The sequence below is a fragment of the Manacus candei genome, unplaced genomic scaffold (assembly GCF_025592945.1).
Source record: "Manacus candei isolate 608988 ecotype Guabito, Panama unplaced genomic scaffold, ASM2559294v1 h1tg000177l, whole genome shotgun sequence".
NCBI classification, from domain to species: domain Eukaryota; kingdom Metazoa; phylum Chordata; class Aves; order Passeriformes; family Pipridae; genus Manacus; species Manacus candei.
In genome coordinates this window covers 405,742-425,034 of record NW_026138225.1, presented here as the reverse complement: position 1 = coordinate 425,034, position 19,293 = coordinate 405,742, and the positions used below count along the sequence as shown (strand labels likewise).

Genomic DNA, 19,293 nt, shown 5'->3' with positions numbered 1-19,293 from the left:
CTCGCTGTGCACAGGGGGAGGAAGGGCAGCCTCCAGTGCTGGATTCCAGGGGGGAAGGGCAAATCAATGGACTGCTCTTCCCAGGGAACAGTGTGACTAATCCCTGGGGTCTGGGATGGGCTGGAATTGCTGCTGCAGGGGGAGCTTGTGGCTGCCCAGCTCGGCTCATCACTGCTGGCTGAGCTCCAGCTCCTGACAGCTCCCAGCAGGGTGCCACGGACTCTTCCGAGCAGAAATCATTCCAGTGGACACCCAACATGTTAATCAGATAATAAACAATTCAGATATGAGGAGGGAATTGTTGGCTGGGAGGGTGGGCAGGGGCTGGGATTGAGTTCCCAGAGAAGCTGTGGCTGCCCCTGGATCCCTGGAAGTGTCCCAGGCCAGGCTGGATGTGGCTTGGAGCACCCTGAGCTGGTGGAAGGTGTCCCTGCCCTTGGCAGGGGATGGAATGGGATGGATTTTAAGGTCCCTTCCCACCCAAACCATTCCATGGTTCTGTGAGTCTGTGATTTCCTGAGAAACATCCATCCTGGAGGCCTCCATTCAGTTTATTCCACCCAACATTTTAAAGCATTGCCAGGCCTGGAGCACTCCAAGATGTTCCCCAGCCCCTGGTGAAACCTCTGGGAGCTGTACCTGGGAGGAGCATTCCCTCTTTTTCCCACGCTTACAAGGCTGATATTCCTGCAGAGGTGACTGACTATCCACTGCCTCATCCTCCCCAAACCAGACTGTCTGCTCTGGCACTGCTGGAGGGCGAGCAGATCTCTGGGATGACTCTGCTGCTGCTGCTGCCATTTGGGAAAATACTACTGATAAAATTCATCCAAATACTACTGATAAAATTCATCCAAACATTACTGATAAAATTCATCCTGAGTTTTCATCGTGTTCATCCGAGGTTTAGTCTGGATCTCACCTTGGCAGAGTGTTGACTGTGCTTTGCATGGAATCATCAAATCATGGAATGGTTTGAGTGGGAAGGGACCTTCAAAGCCCACCCAGTGCCACCCCTGCCATGGGCAGGGACACCTCCCACCAGCCCAGGGTGCTCCAAGCCCCGTCCAGCCTGGCCTGGGACACTTGCAGGGATCCAGGGGCAGCCACATCAGTGACTCCTCCTCATTAAAGGCTGAAGTACAGCCTGAAGGAAAAATCACCAGAGAAAAATGTGGGGAAAGGAGCAGAAGAAGCACTGGGGAGGAAAAGCTACAGTAGTAGAGGGGGAAGCCCACAGGGTGTCATCAGAGTGTCAGGGAACAGCAAAAAAACCAAAATAAGCCCCCAAACCCTCTCTGCACCAAAGGCTTCCCACAGAGCTTCTGCCTCGGGAGCTGCAGCCGGGGAATTCCCGTAGCTGTGCTTCCCTCGGTGCTGAAATACTTACACTCTACCCAGGAGTGAAAATGTTCGGCTCTGCTATAGCTTTTTATAACAAATAAATCCCCAAACACTTCACAAAGATGATAATGAGCTTTACTGCTGCTTTAGCCATGGAACCAATAGAGCCAGGGAACATCCTGGGCTGGAAGGGACCCCCAGGGATCATCCATCCAACCCCCGGCCCTGCACAGACACCCCAACAATCCCCCCCTGTCCCTCCAAACCCTCCCTGAGCTCTGGCAGCCTTGGGGCCGTGCCCATTCCCTGGTCAGTGCCAACCACCCTCTGGGGAGGAACCCTGTCCTGAGATCCCACCTAAACCAAGCCTCATCCCTCCTGGCCTTGGCAATTCCAGGGATCCAGGGGCAGCCACAGCTTCTCTGGCCAACCTGGGCCAGGGCCTCAAGCATAAATTTTAGGTTTATGACAGAAAAAGCCCTATGAATTGCAGTAAGAAAGGAACCAAAGTTGTTACAGTGAATTTACCCTGAATTTTCTAGGTTTCAGTAGAAAATTATAATCTTTCTTGAGCTGTCAGTAGATGGGACATGACCCTTCAAACCATATTTCTGTAACCTCAGTATTCTCATAGAAACAGTGGGGTTCTGTGCAATCCCAGGGAAACCTTGGATCTGAGATGAGACCCCCCCTGGGTGTTGCATCCAGGGAACGTTCCCATCAGTGGAACCACAGCAGAGGTTCCATTTGTGAGAAGCCAAAGAAGGAGCAAACACATCCACAGGCCCAGACCACCCTGGGGATTTGCTGCCTTGCAAATTTTATGAACCTGGGCCATCAATATTCATGGCTGCAGGAGCAGAGGCCATCTCAGTACTCCTGAGGCCATCCCAGCACTCCTGAGGCCATGCAGGCACTCCTGCCCTGGGCTCTGAGGGATGGGGGGACACAAAGGCAGAGGATCCCCCCAGCCATTAACCCAGTGGGCAGCTGAGCTCTGCCCTGTCTCTGTCCCCCCAATCTCTGCCCTGTCTCTGTCCCCCCGAGCTCTGCCCTGTCACTGTCCCCTGAGCTCTGCCCTGTCTCTGTCCCCCCTGAGCTCTGCCCTGTCTCTGTCCCCCCAAGCTCTGTCTCTGTCCCCCTGAGCTCTGCTCTGTGTCCCCCCAATCTCTGCTCTCTGTCTCTGTCCCCCTTTTATCCCCAGTGTCCCTCAGGGACCTCGTGCTCACAGCCTGCCCTGGGTGGTGGGGTGCAATTAAACCAAACCCCACATTCTCCCTCCCCTACCCCCCCCCTCCAGCTCTCCCAGCTCTGCCCAGGGTCCCGCTGTCCTCCTGGGCACCCAGACTGGAGCCCTGCAGGAATTTCCAGTCCCAGACTCGTGGAAAGCGGGACTGGGAGGGATGCTCAGGGTTTATCCTTTGCTCTCCGGCGTCACTACCGGTCCTTGGCTGGGTCAGTGCCACCTGCTCTCCCTGGAGACAGCCCTGTGTGGCTCCTGGGCGAGCTGTGCTGTCCCTGGGGCTCACCACAGCCAGCCCCAATTCCATCTCACTGTTTCCTGCTGCCTTTGGTGGGATCTGCTTTGGACTGACCCGTGCTGGCCGTTCCCTTCTCCGTGTTCCCATCAGGACTCACAGATTTTATTGATCCACTCGATCCTTTCAGGAGCTGAAGTTAAACCCCCTGAGTCCCCCTTTCCCCGTTTTAAGGATATTCCTTGTGTTTGTCCTGTTCCTGTTCGGACACTCGGCCTCTTCTCTACAAGATCCCAAAACACCTCATGGCAGCTCCAGGGTTGCTTTACCAAATTCCCTTTATGTGAGTTGAATCCGACCTGGCTGATTTGGGAACATCCAGCGTCCATGAGAGACCTTTAACACTCCATTTTGTTATTTCAGCCTCAGCCCCCTGTCACTGGCCTTTGTTGTTACTCACCTGATCACAGCTGACCTTTCCCAGGAGGACTGAGGCAAAACAAATCTCTGCGTGCTTGGAATCACAGAGACACCTGGAATCACAGAGACACTTGGAATCACAGAGACACCTGGAATCACAGAGACACTTGGAATCACAGAGACACTTGGAATCACAGAGACACTTGGAATCACAGAGACACGGAGTCGGCTGGGCTGGAAAAACCCTCGGAGACCTCCGAGTCCAACTGTTCCCCCAGCACTGCCAAGGCCACCACTCACCCACGTCCCCAGGGGCCACATCCACGGGGCTTTTAAATCCCTCTGCCACGGACAACAGAGGAGCTGGGAGTTCAGCTGCCAGAGGGCAGGGAGAGATGGGAGATTGGGCAGAAATCCTTCCCTGGGAGGGTGGGGAGGCCCTGGCACAGGTTGCCCAGAGAAGCTGTGGCTGCCCCTGGATCCCTGGGAGTGTCCAAGGCCAGGTTGGACGGGGCTTGGAGCAACCTGGGCTGGTGGGAGGTGTCCCTGCCCATGGCAGGGGGTGGGACTGGGTGAGCTTTGAGGTCCCTTCCCCCAAACCAATTCCGTGCCTTTGCAGTGGTTTTTTTGTTAGAGCTGCTTTAATGCCCGAGCCATGGGAATTTCCCCATTTCCAATGGCAAGGGAAAAAAGCAGCAGCCCTTGGGATATGAGCAGGCTCTTCCCCACCCCAAAGGGCCGCTCCTGAGACAGCGAGGCCACCCAAACTCCTGTTCCAGCAGCAGCCTGGATTCACCTGTGCCCACCCTTCCTTACTCTCTCCGTGGGCTGTCACTGTCCCTGTTCAACCTCATTTTCTGCCCCCAGGCTCTTCCCTCCTTCCTCTGCTCTCCTCACACTGTGATCTGGGCAGGGCTCCTGGTGAGCCCCCCTGTGCCAACCCCCCCTTTGCCATTCCCACTCTGCCAGCCCCCCGTGCCACCCCCGTGTCCATGTCCATGTGACAAACCAGGCTGTGCCGGGGCCGTTCCCGGCGTCCTCATCACCGAGCTGGAATCAGTTGGTTTGGGACAAACCCTCCATCTCACGAGCCAGAAGCAGGTGGAGGAATCCCGGCAGACGGGCGTCCATGCCCTCATCCCAACTCCTCACCCTGAGGAGGATCCCAAACCCCCCCGAGCAGGGCAGAGGGTGCCGGGCTGTGCCGGGCTGTGCCGAGGCTGTGCCGGGCTGTGCCGAGGCGGTGCCGCGGTGGCTCCGTGGCCGGCGCTGGGATGAAGGAGGCGGTGCACGGCCTGGCCATGATGCTCATTCCTTTATTGTGCCGGTGCCGTTCTGGAGGGCGCGGGCGCTCCCGGGGCGCTCCCAGCGCGGGGTCGAAGCTACGTTACAGCACAGGGAGGAGGGTCCGTCCCGGCCGGAGCGGGGCACGGACACCTCTCTCCATACAGTATGTATAATATATATATATTTATAATATGTCCTGTATATTCCTATGTATAGTGACAAGGATGGGCCACCAGACAGTGAAACTTTTGATTTCTAAATAAATCACCAGAGCAACAGGCACGAAAATTTGGTCCTAATCGAGGCCCTCACCTTGTCCATGAACCCGGAACAGACCCGCACCCACCCCCGCGCGGAAAAACCTCCAAACCTGGAACCCAAAGGAACAGTTCAACAACAACAGAAGGAAGCCCCAGCCCAGCCCCGTCCCCCCGGGGGTTTCTCCCCGTGCGGCCCCTCACACCGACGGCCCCAGACCCCGGGAACACCCCACACGCGGCACACACTCGGTGGGACACACGGACACCGACGGACGCTACGAACACACCCCGGGGCGCGGGGAACCTGCTCGGCCCCAGCGGCCCTCCTGGCCCTCCCCTCCGCGGGCTCTGCTGGCCGGGGGGGCTCGGCAGGGCCGGAGGGAGCGCTCGGGAGGCTCCCGGACCCCGCGGTGCGAGTGGCACTTGGATGCTGGAAGTGGCTCATCCCGTCCCCTGCTCTGGGAGCTCCCGCACCCGTCCCGTGCTCTGCTGGAGGGGCTCCCACGTGGATCCCACCGTGACCACAGTCCTGCTGGAGCTGGAGCGGGGCCTGTCCCTCGCCGTGATGCCCAGAGGACACACACACACACACACCCTGCCCGCGGTGCTCCCTGGCCCGGGGCAGGCCGGGGGCGAGGGCACCGTCAGCGCTGTGTCCCACACCCGAGCCACAGAGACGGTCACTGGTTCAACCCCTCGGGGCTCCACGAGCTGCTGATCCGCCCAAGGTGAACTGGGGCCAGTGGAAAACAAGGAAAGGAGAAAGATCTATTCCCACAGCCCCCCCCCCCAGCTTCTCCCCGTTCTGAGGTTGTGCTTCCTGACCCCGACTCCCAGATGCTTTCCTGGAAACTAAACAAAGAGCTTCATCTCTCCCATCCACCGTGTTCTACAGGATCATGGAATCCCAGACTGGTTTGGGTGGGAAGGGACCTTAAAGCTCACCCAGAGCCACCCCCTACCATGGGCAGGGACACCTCCCACTAGCCCAGGTTGCCCCAAGCCCCGTCCAACCTGGCCTTGGACACTTGCAGGGATGGGGATGGTTTCATGGGGCCAGCTTGCTGTGGGGGATGCCCACAGACACTCCTGTCTGCTGGGGGTCCCTGTGCACACAGACCCACCCCACACCATGGAAGGGACCCATCTCTCACTCCTCAAACACCTTCCCCCGCACCCTCCTCCCCAGGCTGAGCTCAGGAGGGAGGGAGCTCAGTCCTGGAGCACCTACAGCTCCCAGCTCCATTCCCAGCCAGGTGCTGGGAGGGGGGAGAAGGGACGAAGGTTTTGGAGGGGCAGAAGGTGTTATGGGGGGCAGATGGAGGAGGGGAAGGTGGAGCCAGAGCGCAATGATCGAGAGCTTGAGGCAGGACAATGTTAGAGGGGACAGGGAGAAGACACCCCGTGCCAGAGCAGGGGGGAGTGCAGGAGGATTCCCCCGGCCCGGCTGCACCGACAGGACACGGCTGGGGGGACCTGCCCAGCTCTGAGCTCAGCACAGCTGGTTCTCCCACTCCTGCTGTTCCTGCTCCTGCTGCTCCTGCTCCTGCTGCTCCTGCTCCTGCTGCTCCTGCTCCTGTTGCTCCTGCTCCTGTGCCTGTGCCTTGCTCCCTCACCACGCCCTGTGTGCAGGACCATCGGGGTGAGCAGTGACCAGTCCGACAGCGGGAGAACAGAACAGGCTGCCCAGGGAGCTTCTGGAGTCTCCTTCCCTGGGGATACTCCAAAGCTGGACACGATCCTGGGTAACGTGCTCCAGGGGGCTGGATGAGCTCCAGGGGTCCCTTCCAATCTCAACCATCCCGTGAAGGAATTCTCTTTGTTTCCAGAAAACATTCCCTCCCTGCAATCTTCTCTGACCTGCCCTCCCGGGGACTCCCTGTGCCCGGGGACTCCCTGTGCCTGGGGACAGACACAGACACACTCCCTGTGCCTGGGGACTCCCTGTGCCCGGCCCTTTGCCAATCCACACCCTCCCAGATGAGCCGGGGGTCGCTCTCTTATCCATGAGAATCGTGTCACACAAACAGATCTCCTCACCCCCCCATGCCAGGGAAAGCACAGCTGCTGGCCTGGCACTGCCAGGAAGGGGCTTCACCAAGGTCCCACCTTCCCTCCCTCCGGAAGCCGCATCCCACAGGAACACCTGGGATGGGATTCACAGCCCCATCCCCTTCCCCATCCCCCATTTCACACCCATCCCTCCCCCACCCGCTTGGAAATCTCCCCCAGCTCAGAAGTGACCTCCCTGTGGCACTTCCCAGCCCGGAGGGGAGCATGACCTCCCTCCCCCGGGTGTCACCACCTTGTCCCACGTTCCTCCATTGCCTTCAGCTGCAGGATGGAGCCACTGCCATCCCACAGCTCTGTTTTCCACAGGCAGCGCCGCTCCCCACGCTGCCTGCCTTTGGGATGGGCGGATGGAAGGGGCTGGAAAGCTCCACCTCTTGTTGCTGCTGTCAGGAGTCCCAGCCCAGGGACGGGAGATGGTGTCAGGCACCCCGACGGGCCGGGGCTGCCTCCAGAGTGTCTCCAGAGCGTGGCACAGGTGGACAAAGCCCTTGGCTTTGGTTGACTTTGGTGACTCCTGATCCCTGTGGATGGAGCTGGTGCTCCTGGAGTGACAGCCGTGCCCGTGTCCGTGAGATGTCCCTGCTGCCACCGGCGTTGGCACAGGCTGGGGAGTCCCACTGGGGGACTCTGACACGGTGCTGCCACCACCGAGTCTCCAAACCCGGGTAGGAATCTCCAAATTCCCAGGGATCCAGCACAGCAAAGGCAGCACCAGCTCCTGCCAAAGCCCCCGGAGAGGGTCCCGTGCCCCTCCTGGCTGGTGAGCGTGTCCTGGCCGTGCCCAGCCCTGTGCTGGACAGCGTGGGCAGGGCTGGGAGCTGGGCAAACCCGGGGGTCAGCACAGTGCCCGGGGGTCAGCACAGTGCCCAGGGCCAGCCCTGCACGTCCAACAGTCCGAGCGCGTCTCCTGCCTCCGCCACCAACCACTCCATAAATAAATAGGTTAAATAAATAAAGTGACAGATCCGGGCCGGGGAGGGGCATACGGGGAGGGGCACGGGGAGGGAGGGAGGGAGGGAAGGGGCGGGTCCCCCGCGGGCCGTTCGTGTCTCACAAACACACGCACACAAAGCAGCTGCAGACAAGGACGAGCGGGGCCCTCCCTCGGCCCCGCGGGGCTCAGTCCGGACCGGGGCTCCGGGACGTCACTCCTGAGCTGGCATCTGAGCTGGCATCTGAGCTGGCATCTGAGCTGGCATCGCGGCGGCACAGGCGGCGCCGGAGGTGAGGGACACGTGGGTGGTGGAGGAGGGCAGCGACCGCGGCGTCTGGCACCTGGGGGACAGAGAGGGGCACTGCTCGGCTCTGCTGCCCCTGCCCTGCCTCCTGCTGGGGACAGACATGGACACACTGCCCTGCTCTGCTGCCCCTGCCCTGCCTCCCACCGGCCCCAAAATCCCCAAAATCCAGCTGTTTTCCCTGTCATTTGCAGGCAGCGCCCTGTGCTGGGCAGGGCAGCACCTTGGGGGGGGATATCTGAGTATCATGGAATCCTGGAATGGTTTGGGTGGGAAGGGACCTCAGAGCTCATCTCGTCCCACCCCCTGCCATGGGCAGGGACACCTCCCACCAGCCCAGGTTGCTCCAAGCCCTGTCCAACCTGGCCTTGGACACTCCCAGGGATCCAGGGGCAGCCACAGCTTCTCTGGGCAACCTGTGCCAGGGCCTCCCCACCCTCACAGCCAACAATTCCCTCCCCAGTCTCCCATCTGTCCCTGCCCTCTGGCAGTGGGAAGCCATTCCCTGTGTCCTGTCCCTCCATGCCTTGTCCCCAGTCCCTCTCCAGCTTTCCTGGAGCCCCTTTAGGCTCTGGAAGGGGCTCCAAGGTCTCCCTGGATCCTTCCCTTCCCCATGGGAGCCCCCCCAGCTCTCCCAGCCTGGCTCCAGAGCAGAGGGGCTCCAGCCCTGGCAGCATCTCTGGGGCCTCCTCTGGACTCTCTCCAGCAGCTCCACGTCCCTCCTGCACTGAGCTGAGCACGATGACAACTCAACACGATCCACATTCTAAACTCCGATCCCACCCAGCGACTCGGGGCCGGTTCCAGCCCCCAAAGGAAGAGGGGATTTGCAGCCCCTCTGCGACTCCTCCGCCTGCCCCAAGCCCCCCCTTTGTCCCCGGGGAGCACCCCAGCCGTGCCCCAGCCCCCCGTGGCCCTCACCAGGAGCGGGACTTGCGCAGGCGGGCGGCCGCGGGCCGCTCCAGGAGGCTGTCCAGGCGCATCAGCCGCTCCAGGTGCAGCGCCCGCGGGTCCTGCTCCGCCGCATCCCCGCTGCGCTCGAACTCGAAGATGGCCGGGGGGGAGAGGTCCAGCTCCAGGAACATGATGTTCTCGGCCTGCACAGCACGGGGGAACCGGCACAGGAGTCACCGCGCGGCAGAACCGGCCCCGGCTCCGGCGAGCCCCGCTCCGGCCGCTGCGGCACAGGAGAGCTCCACACGGGCCCACGGCTCTGCTCGGGCTCTCCTGGCCTGTCCCAGGGCTCTCCTGGCCTATCCCATGGCTCTCCTGGCCCATCCCAGGGCTCTCCTGGCCTGTCCCAGGGCTCTCCTGGCCTGTCCCAGGGCTCTCCTGGCCCAGCTCCCAGCGGGTCCTTCCCAAGGGCAGGAGCTGCCGGAGCCAGGGCCAGCAGCTCTGGGAGTGGCTGAGAGCAGGGATCTGCCGAGGGGTGGGATAAAGCTGGGAGCTTGAGTTGGTATATCCCAGGTCACTGTGAGCTTGTTTACTCCATCTTCTGTCACAGTGTTTGTCTGTCCATCCATCCATCCATCCATCCATCCATCCATCCATCCATCCATCTATCCAAGCATCCATCCACCCACCTCCATATCCATCCATCCATCCATCCACCTCTACTTATCCTTCCATCCAACCATCTATCCACCCATCTATCCAACCACCCTTCCATCAGCCCACCTCAGTCCATCCACCCACCCACCCATCCATCCATCCACTCATCTATCCAGTCATCCACCCACCCACCCACCCATCCCATCTACCCGTGGACCCCGTGCCCCCTGGCCCACCCCAGTGCCCCCCGGCACACCCCAGTGCCCCCTGGCCCACCCCGGTGCCCCCTGGCACACCCCGGTGCCCCCTGGCCCACCCCGGTGCCCCCCGGCACACCCCGGTGCCCCCCAGCACACCCCAGTGCCCCCCGGCCCACCCCAGTGCCCCCCGACACACCCCAGTGCCCCCTGGCCCACCCCGGTGCCCCCTGGCCCACCCCGGTGCCCCCCGGCACACCCCAGTGCCCGTCACGCACCCGGAAGCGGGGGTGGGATCTCATGGCCATGGCCACGCGGGCGTACTGGCTGATGGGTCTCTTGTAGCCCACGGCAGAGGTCGGGCGCCTCTTCATCTGGGAGCTGTTCCTGGAGCAGGGACGGAGGGAGAACCCGCGTTAGGGAGCACGGACTGACCGCAGCCGTGTCCCAGCGGGCACCGAGGGGGCTCCTGGCCCTTCCCCTGGGGCTTGGCCGGGAGGGGATTTCCACACGTGGGCACCTGCAGGTCCCTGGGCCCCCAGCCCCGGGGACATGGGTGCCCACGGGCCACCAGCACCGGGGCCAGGGCCGGGACGTACCCTCCGGTGGGCACCAGCGGCTGGAACTTCCACTGGTCCTCGTCGCCGTCGAAGTAGAGGCGGTTCATGATCTTGTTCTTCTCCTCGGGAGGGATGAAGTTCTCGATGATCAAGTACCTGAGCCAGGGAGCGGCCGAGAGGGAGTGATGGGGGAAGGAGCAGGAGAGGAAGGAGTTAATGAGACAGGAGACAGAAAACAGCCCGGAAAGGGAGAGGAAAGGGATGGCAGGAAGAGAGGGAGACAGCGAAGGGAGAGGAAACATCCAGAGGATGAAAATGGGATGGAAGTGGAGAGGGTGAAGGAATAGATGCAGCCACGGAGAGGGGAGAGGCAGGAGGGGAAGGGTGGGGGACGACAGTCATCAGAGAGGAGCCAGGACTCCTGGGAGCTCTGGGGCTCCAGGCAGGATCAGGACCACCCCCTCCTCTCCTCCCGTCCGCTCCCCTGACAGCCCGACCCCAAAATCAAGGGAAGCTCAAGGATGCCAAACGGACCCCGAAGGAAATCTTTTTCCCCGTGTTTTTTGGGGCAAATCGAGCAGCTGCCAAAAACTGTTCCCAGTCCACGAGCTGCTTCTCCCAACTGCAGCTTCTCCACAGCCGCGTGTGGGGAGGGAAAAGGGGGAAATGGGAGATGGAATCCTGTTTCCAGTAAAACTGTTTTCCCCTGGAAACGCTGAAGTGCTTGTAAATGTCTGGGGGGGTTAAAGTACTGAAAGAGCTGAGTGTTTGAAGTGAGAACAAACCCCCGGGGGCGGAGGAGCAGCAGCTGCTGCTGTGGGAGGCTCCCGGAAGGCAAACGCTGCCTGGCTGTGCCCCGGAGCTCCCACAGGGCTCACCCCGAGTCCCCCCGGAGCCGCTCACCCTCCGAGGATGGCACTGGGGCACAGCAGGTCTCCAGATGCCCCCAGCCCCCACTGCCACCCCCGGGTTCACCCCCAGCCCGTGCTGCTGCTGTGCTGGCGTTTCTGCTGGAATATTTTCTGCTTTTCCCCTTTCTCAGCAGCTTTTGGACACCCCGAGTGCTGCTCGCCCGGCGCTCAGGGTTCCAACACCTTCTGCCACAGCCAGCAAAGGTGGGAAGGGCTCAGCTGTCCCTGGCATGGGGGGACTGCTCCCTCCAGCTCTGCACCCACCCCGAGCACCCCAGCCCAGCTCTGAGCACCCCAACTCTGACCTGGAAACCCCATCTCTGCCCTGAGCACCCCAATTCTGCACAGCACACCCCGATTCTGCCCAGCACACCCCGATTCTGCCCAGCACACCCCAGCTCTGTCCTGCACACCCCACTTCTGCCCGGCACACCCCAATTCTGCCCAGCACACCTCAGCTATGCTCTGTGCATCCCAACTCTGCTCTGAGCACCCCAGGCCTGGCCTGTGCCCCCCAACTCTGCTTTGTGCACCCAGATCTTCCCTGCACACCCCAATTCTGCCCAGCACACCCCAACTGTGCCCAGCACACCCTGATTCTGCCCAGCACACCCCAGCTCTGTCCTGCACACCCCAGCTCTGTCCTGCACACCCCAATTCTGCCCAGCACACCCCACTTCAGCCCGGCACACCCCGGGCCCAGGTGCCCCACAACCACCTACTTGAGCTTCAGCTCCCTCGTCTGCTCGTTCTGGGCCTCCTCCAGGTCCTGGCGCACTCGGATGTACTCGTCGTGCTGGTCCTGGATCTCGGCCTTCACGGCCTGCAGCTTGGCATAGAGCTGGGGGGGACAGCACCCTCAGCACCCTCAGCACCCTCAGCCCCACGCCGGGGGCCGCGGCGAGCCCTGGGGAGGGACGTCCTTGTCCCCATCCCCGCCCGCCACACTCTCACCTTCTTCAGCTTCTTGGTTTTGATCTCCACCTCCTGCTGCAGGGAGGTGAAGGTCTCCCGCAGCTCCATGGTCTCCTCGTCCCGCAGCAGCACCTCCTGCTGCATCTCCCGCTCCCGGCGTTTCTGCGGCGCAGGGGACACGGTTGGAGCCAGGAGGGGACACGGCCCCCCGGCCCCTGTCACCCCCGAGTGACCCTGTCACCCCTGAGTGACCCCTGTCACCTCTAAGCGACCCCTGTCACCCCCAAGTGACCCTATCACCCCCCAGTGACCCTGTCACCCCCAAGTGACCCCTGTCACCCCCCAGTGACCCCTGTCACCCCCCGGCCGGTACCTGCTCCGCGATCTCCTGCCGCCGCAGCTCCAGCATCTTCTGCTGCTCATTGGTGTGGTCCACGATGGTCCTGCCCCCGATGAGCAGCTTGCTCTCCATCGCCTGGGGAGGGGGCAGAGGGGGGGCAGAGCGTGTTGTCACCCCCCCAACCCGCAGGGTTTGCCTCCGGCCACCCTCCCTGGGAGGTCACTCCCATCCCTGGTCCCTGTCCTCATCCCTGCTTTGGGGGAAGGCTGGAGGTCTTCGTGTGGCACACGCTCCAGTGCCCAGCTGATGGGGAGGGGGCTGTGCAGGATTAGATTGGATACTGGGAACAATTCCTTCACAGGAAGGGCTGTCCAGCCCTGGCACAGCTGCCCAGGGCAGGGGGGAGTCCCCACCCCTGGAGGGATTTAAGGGCGTGGGGATGTGGCACTCGGGTCAGTGGTGGCCTTGGCGTGCTGGGGATGGTTGGACTCCGTGGTCTCAGAGGGCTTTTCCCACCTAAATAATTCCATGATCCTAAGGACACCCACCAGCCCGGGGCCGGTTCAGCTCCATGGGTGGGGCTGGGGGGCTGGGGGGTGTGGGTGATGTGCCCCCTCCCCAGGATCCCAGCCCGGCCCGCTCCAGTCCCCCTTCCTTCCGCACAGCTGCCAACCCACGGCATTCCACGGATGGGCAGCAGCTCCGGCAGCGGGGCCTGGCCTCCGCCCCCTCCTTCCACCAGCTGGGACACACAGACACACAGACAGACACAGATAGACACACAGATAGACACACAGACACACACATGGACACACAGACAGAGACACACAAACACAGATACACAGACACACACGGACACACAGACACACACACAAACACACAGAGACACACGCAGAGACAGCTTGTGCACACATACAGACACATACATACCCCGACACACAGACACACAGACACAAACACACACACAGAGACACACACACACACACAGAGACACACACAGAGACACAGAGACACACACACACAGAGACACACAGAGACAGAGACACAGAGACACAGACACACATGGACACACAGACACACACACAGACACACACACACACAGAGACACACACACACAGAGACACACACACACAGAGACACACACACACAGAGACACACACAGAGACACAGAGACACAGAGACACAGACAGACAGACACACATAGACACACACACAGACACACACACACACAGACACACACACAGCTTGTGCATACACACAGACACACAGACACACATAGACACACATACAGACACACAGAGACACACAGAGACACACACAAACACAGACACACACACAGACAGAGACACACACACAGACCCACACACACAGCCACACACAGACACACACACACACACACGTGTGCACAAGCCCAGGGTGCACACTCCGTGCCGGGTGAACACGCTCACACACGTGTGTCGGTGCGTGTGGGAGCCCCGGGTGTGGCAGAGCCGTGCAGGAGGGGAGCACCCCGTGTGTGCCCATTTGTGCCAGCCGGGTGTGCAGCTGGGTGCCAGCCCTGCTCCCCTGCCAGGGTGCCCGTGGTCCCCACGGCTGCGCTCCGGGGTGTCAGCAGGGACAGACCCCGATGTCCCATGACACCACACAGCTTTAAAATCAACCTGCCAGACACAGAGCCAGCACAGCCACCATCCCCAGGGTGTGCCCTCTGCCACCATCCCCAGGGTGTGCCCTCTGCCACCATCCCCGGGGTGTGCCCTCTGCCACCATCCCCGGGGTGTTCCTGTCACCAGCAGTGGCCTCTCTCACCCACTGGTGTCTGCCCACAGGGTCCTTCTGGACCCCCAGGTCAAGGGTCCCTGCTCCTCATGGTGCCTGGACTCCCAGGACACCCCTCACTGCCACAGCCACAGCCCTGAGGGGCAGCAGGGCCACCACCCCAGCCCAAGGGGTGCCAGGACTCGGGGGACACAGAAGGCATTTATGCTGCTGTCACATGTCTCCACGCAGGGGTCTCCATGGGGGTCCCAAGCCATGTCCCCTGGCTGGACCCCAGCACCAGCAAACCAGTGAGCCCCATTCCCACCAGCAGCCATGTGGGACCAGACTCTATTTCCCCTGTTTCCCCCCCCAGTTTTCCCCTTCCTGGCTGCAGGGGGGCACATTGTGGGGTTCTGGGGTGTTGCAGGCAGGCCCTCAACACCCACGGGACACCCCACAACTGTAGTACCAGCTCCCACCTTCCCCCACCCCACGAGAGCCCTGCAGCCGCTCAGCACTGCGGGGGCAGAGCCCCCCAGGGGTGCCCCATCCACCCCTGACCCCGACCCCCGGGATCCCTCCTCCTCCTGTCCCCAACACCTTCAGATGGGGGTTCCTGGCCGGGTGTTCTGCTCGGGGTGAGACCCCCAAGGGCAGCCCCCCGACTCGATCCCGTGCCATCCCCTGCCAGGGCTCCCGGAGCGGCCGGGCTGGGATCACTGGGGTGCTCCAGGCCCCTCACCCTTCTCCTCCAAACCCAGTTCTTGGCCCTAATTGCTCCCTGGGATGCTGAGTGTCCCCTACCCCCGCTGGGGTGCAGGGAGGGGGCCGGCTGGGTGCAGGGATGATGTTCCTGCTGCCTCCCCTCCCCGCCGGATTAAGGGGTTTCTCGGTGCCGCTGTTCCCTCCCTGCAGAGCCCTCATTCCCTCTAACCAGGAGGCTCCCAATCTCCTTTAGCACTAAGCCTCTCCCGGGAACTTATTTCCGGCACCCAAATAACTTCCCAGCACTTTCCCTCCCGCTGCCCTCGGCCTCAGCCCCGGCAGAGCTGTCAGGGCCCACAGCACCCGGCTTGTCCATGGCACTGCCCCTCCCCCTGGGCACATCTGGGAGCCCAGGAGCACATCTGGGAGCCCAGGAGCACAGCTGGGAGCCCAGGAGCACAGCTGGGCAGGCTGGCCCCCACCTCTTTGAGCTCCCTGGTGCCCACTAACCCAGCGGGGTGGCAGAGGCAGAGCCCACATCCAGCAGTGTGATGACACACGGGGTGCAGAGTGTGTCCCCCCTGGGCGTGGGCGGCCCCCCATATCCCCCCCGTCACCTTGGCTGCCTTTACCACGGCCACTGCAGAGCCAGTGGCTCCTTGCCTGGCCCTGCTGTGTGCCAGAGCTGCCCGTGGGCACCGGGAGGCCACCCAGTGTCCCCTGCAGTGCCCCCCAGTGTCCCCTGCAGTGCCCCCCAGACTGGGCTGACACGGGGGTTTCTGCTCCCTGAGGTGACACCTCACTGGTGTGACTGTGCCTGACTGTGCCTGACTGTCTGACTGTGCTGTACCCCCACGGCCAGAGGGTCCCCATGTACAGAGTGGCTCCGAAGGCCCCTGAAGGGGACGTGGTGTCACCTCACCTCGGGCCCTGCCTTGTTACTCAGCAGTTCCAGGACACGGGGTGGCCCCGGGCCAGCCCTGCTGTGCTGTGCCAGATGAGGAGACCGTGCTGGACGGCTGCCAGCCACAGCCTGCACCCCACAGCCTGCACCCCACAACCCACACCCCACCGTGGCTGTGGGGACCGGGCTGGGCATCCTGCTCTGCCAGGACAAGTGCCACGGGACACCCGCCGTGCCAGCCAGGGAGCAGTGTCCCCCCCACGGCTCTGCCCCAGTGGCACGTCCCAGCGGGTTCCCACGGGTCTCTGTGCAGGCATCCGGGCACGGCCACGCATCCCTGGGCATGATCACGCATCCCTGGGCACGGCCATGTGTCCCTGGGCACGGCCCTGCGTCCCCGGGGCTGCAACAAACACAGCCCTGCCCCTGGAGGAGGGTCTGGACCCCCCCTGCTCGGCCCTGACACCCTGAGCGTGTCCCCCCTGAGGGGTCCCTGCTTGTGCTCCAGCCCTGTCACTGCAGCTGGGCCACCGAGGGCCAGAGGGGCTGTGTCGGAGCATGATGTGGGGGGCCAGGGGGCTGGGGCTCTGTAACCCCCCCGGGTCAGGGGGCTGGGGCTCTGTAACCCCCCCGGGTTAGGGGGCTGGGGCTCTGTCCCCCCCTGGATCAGGGGGCTGGGGCTCTGTCCCCCCCGGGTCAGGGGGCTGGGGCTCTGTCCCCCCCTGGATCAGGGGGCTGGGGCTCTGTCCCCCCCTGGATCAGGGGGCTGGGGCTCTGTAACCCCCCCGGGTCAGGGGGCTGGGGCTCTGTCCCCCCCCGGGTCAGGGGGCTGGGGCTCTGTCCCCCCCTGGGTCAGGGGGCTGGGGCTCTGTCCCCACCCTGGGTCAGGGGGCTGGGGCTCTGTCCCCCCCGGATCAGGGGGCTGGGGCTCTGTCCCCCCCCGGGTCAGGGGGCTGGGGCTCTGTCCCCCTCTGGATCAGGGGCTGGGGCTCTGTGTCCCCCCCCTGAATCAGGGGGCTGGGGCTCTGTCCCCCCCCTGGGTCAGGGGGCTGGGCTCTCTCCCCACCGCCCTCACTGTGGTCCCGGCCTCACAGCTGCCAAGGGCATGTGGGGTGGGTCAGGACCCCCCAGCCTCACTGGGGACAGGAACAGGGCTGGGGTGGGGGCAGAGGTGCAGCCCCAGCCCCCTGGCACGGCTGGGAATGCCATGGCCCCTCTCACCCTCAGCCCCACATCCCTGAGCATCCCTGAGCCGGTGGTGGTGCCAGTTACGTGCCCCCACCCACCCCGCTCCAGCTCAGGGTGCCAGGAAGGATTTGGGGCTGGGAGGGGGGCAGGGGTCCCTGCAGAGCTGCCAGGCCGTGCCAGGGGCTCCCAGCCCTGCCCAGCCCAGCAGAACCGGGGGGCTGGCAGGGGCAGGTGCACGGTGTCCCCAGCCCCAGCCCTGGGCACGCTCCCGGTGCCACGGGGACGAATCTGCAGCATCACTCCCGTCGCTCCCCCTCCCTGCCAAGAGCTGCTTTGTTGTGCCGAGGGGGACCGGAGCTGAGCACAGCAAACTCGTGCCACCAGTGACCCACTCCCCCAGAGCCCTTCCCAGCCGCCTCCCCGCAGCTCCACACAGGGTTCCCACGCACGCCCGTGTCTGAGGGCAACCCCGGCCCAGCCCCACACATCAGCCCGGGTCAGGGGCTCTTGGGGGCACCTTGCTGAGAGCCCCCCTTGCCTGGGCACCCCGGTGGGCTCCTGGCACAGGCTCCCTGCTCGGGGCCCATTCCCACACGCCGGGAGGGGTTGGGGGCACAGCAGGTCTTTCCCCCGGCCTCGCCGGTGCCGGCGCGTGGTGACACGTACCTTGTACTTGATGGCCAGCAGCTCCGTGGCCTCCTGCTCCTTCCGCAGGTCCTCGATCATCTTCTCCTTCTCCTGGAGCAGCTTCTGCTTCTCCTCGCTCACCAGGCTGTGGTCATCCTGGATAGCGGCTTTCTCCTCTTCCAGCCTCTCCTTCTGCTCCTTCAAGTAGTTCTCCATGTTCTTCTCCAGGCCCTCCTCGTTGTCGTCCTCCCCTTCGTTCTCCGCGGTGCCTTCTCCCTCCGGCGCTTTCTTCCTCCGGCTGCTCCTTCTCCTCTTCTTCCCCAGCATCCCGCGTTTCTCCAGCTGGGCTTTCAGCCGCACGATCTCCTCCTGGAACTCCCGCAGCAGGGTGTCCTTGGGGTCCTCGTTCACCCGGGGCTTGTTCTTGATGTTCTTGGCCCTGTTGGCGAACCTGAGGGTGGAGAGGCTCTCGTCGTAGCTGTGGGAGGCCGGGCCCAAGGTGGCCACCATGATTGTCTTGGCGTTGCCCCCGAGGGAGTCCTGCAGCAGGCGGGTCAGCTTGGAGTCCCGGTAGGGGATGTGTGTGCTCCTGCCGTCCACGAGCGCGGAGATGACGTTGCCCAGGGCGGAGAGGGAGAGGTTGATCTTGGAGGCTTCCTTGGGGCGCTCCCCGTGGGCCCCCATTTTGCTCTGGCGCTCGCTGCCGGCCAGGTCCACCAGGTTGAGCTTGCCCACGCGGATGTGCTCCTCGCCGTCCGGCCCCGTCTCGCTGCACTCGATGGTGATGAGGAAGATGGCGTGGGAGCGGGAGCTGTGCTCGTTCATGTTGGTGCTGCCCACGGAGCGCGTCTGGCTGCCCAGGTTCATCACGTGCTCGATCTCCTTGACGTTCTTGGTCACGAAGGAGGAGAGGTCCTTGATGTACACCCCCGTCTCGGGGTTCTCCTTCAGCTCCAGCTTCTTGCTCTGGTCCTTGGCGAGGAGGTCCCTGATCTCCTCCTGGTAGATCTCCAGGTACGAGGCCCTCACCAGGTACTGCTGGTTCTGGGAGCGGGAGATGTGCGTGAAGATGTGCTCGAAGGCGCTGGGGATGATGCCGCGCTTCTCGGGCTCGGCCCAGGCGCCCTGCATGGTGTAGGTCTTGCCGGTGCCGGTCTGGCCGTAGGCGAAGACGGTGCCGTTGAAGCCCTGCAGCACCGAGTCGATGAGCGGCCGCACCGTCTCATCGTACAGATCGGCCTGCTTGGAGCTGGCGTCGTACACGGCGTCGAAGGTGAAGGTCTTGGGCAGCTCGCCGGGGGCGGCGCGGGGGTTGCGGATGCTCACCTGGCCCAGCTTCACGTCCAGCTCCAGGACGCGCTCGTATCCCGCCGCCTCCTCCCGCCGGCTCATGGGCCGGCACCGGGCCACCACCCGGAGCGCCTCGCAGCCGCTGCGGGGCTTACCGGCCATGGCGGCGGCGGGCGGGGCCGGCGGCGCAGCGGGGCTGGGGGGCTCAGCCGCGCCGCCCCCGCGGCATCCCCGGGGCCGGGGC

At 63.2% G+C, this 19,293-nt stretch overlaps 1 protein-coding gene across 1 annotated transcript; it reads right to left on the bottom strand.

Moving 5' to 3' along the window:
* Positions 1–6,984: 6,984 nt before the first annotated feature.
* On the bottom strand, positions 6,985–19,293 carry KIF3C (kinesin family member 3C). The gene is made up of 8 exons (XM_051773817.1): positions 17,799–19,293; positions 12,608–12,709; positions 12,274–12,396; positions 12,042–12,160; positions 10,448–10,564; positions 10,127–10,235; positions 9,022–9,197; positions 6,985–8,137 (listed from the first exon to the last, which is right to left on the bottom strand). Exons 1-8 carry the CDS (start codon positions 19,209–19,211, stop codon positions 8,008–8,010), a joined length of 2,289 nt encoding a protein of 762 aa, XP_051629777.1. The 5' UTR covers positions 19,212–19,293; the 3' UTR covers positions 6,985–8,007.

Bases quoted from the DNA above. Each gene is read 5' to 3' on its own strand.
- KIF3C (XM_051773817.1), bottom strand. From the start codon at position 19,211: ATGGCCGGTAAGCCCCGCAGCGGCTGCGAGGCGCTCCGGGTGGTGGCC. The intron at 12,397-12,607 runs GTACCGGCCGGG...CCTGCGCCGCAG, and splicing joins GGCAGGAGATCGCGGAGCAG to AAACGCCGGGAGCGGGAGAT. The intron at 8,138-9,021 runs GTGAGGGCCACG...TCTGTCCCCCAG, and splicing joins CTGCGCAAGTCCCGCTCCTG to GTGCCAGACGCCGCGGTCGC.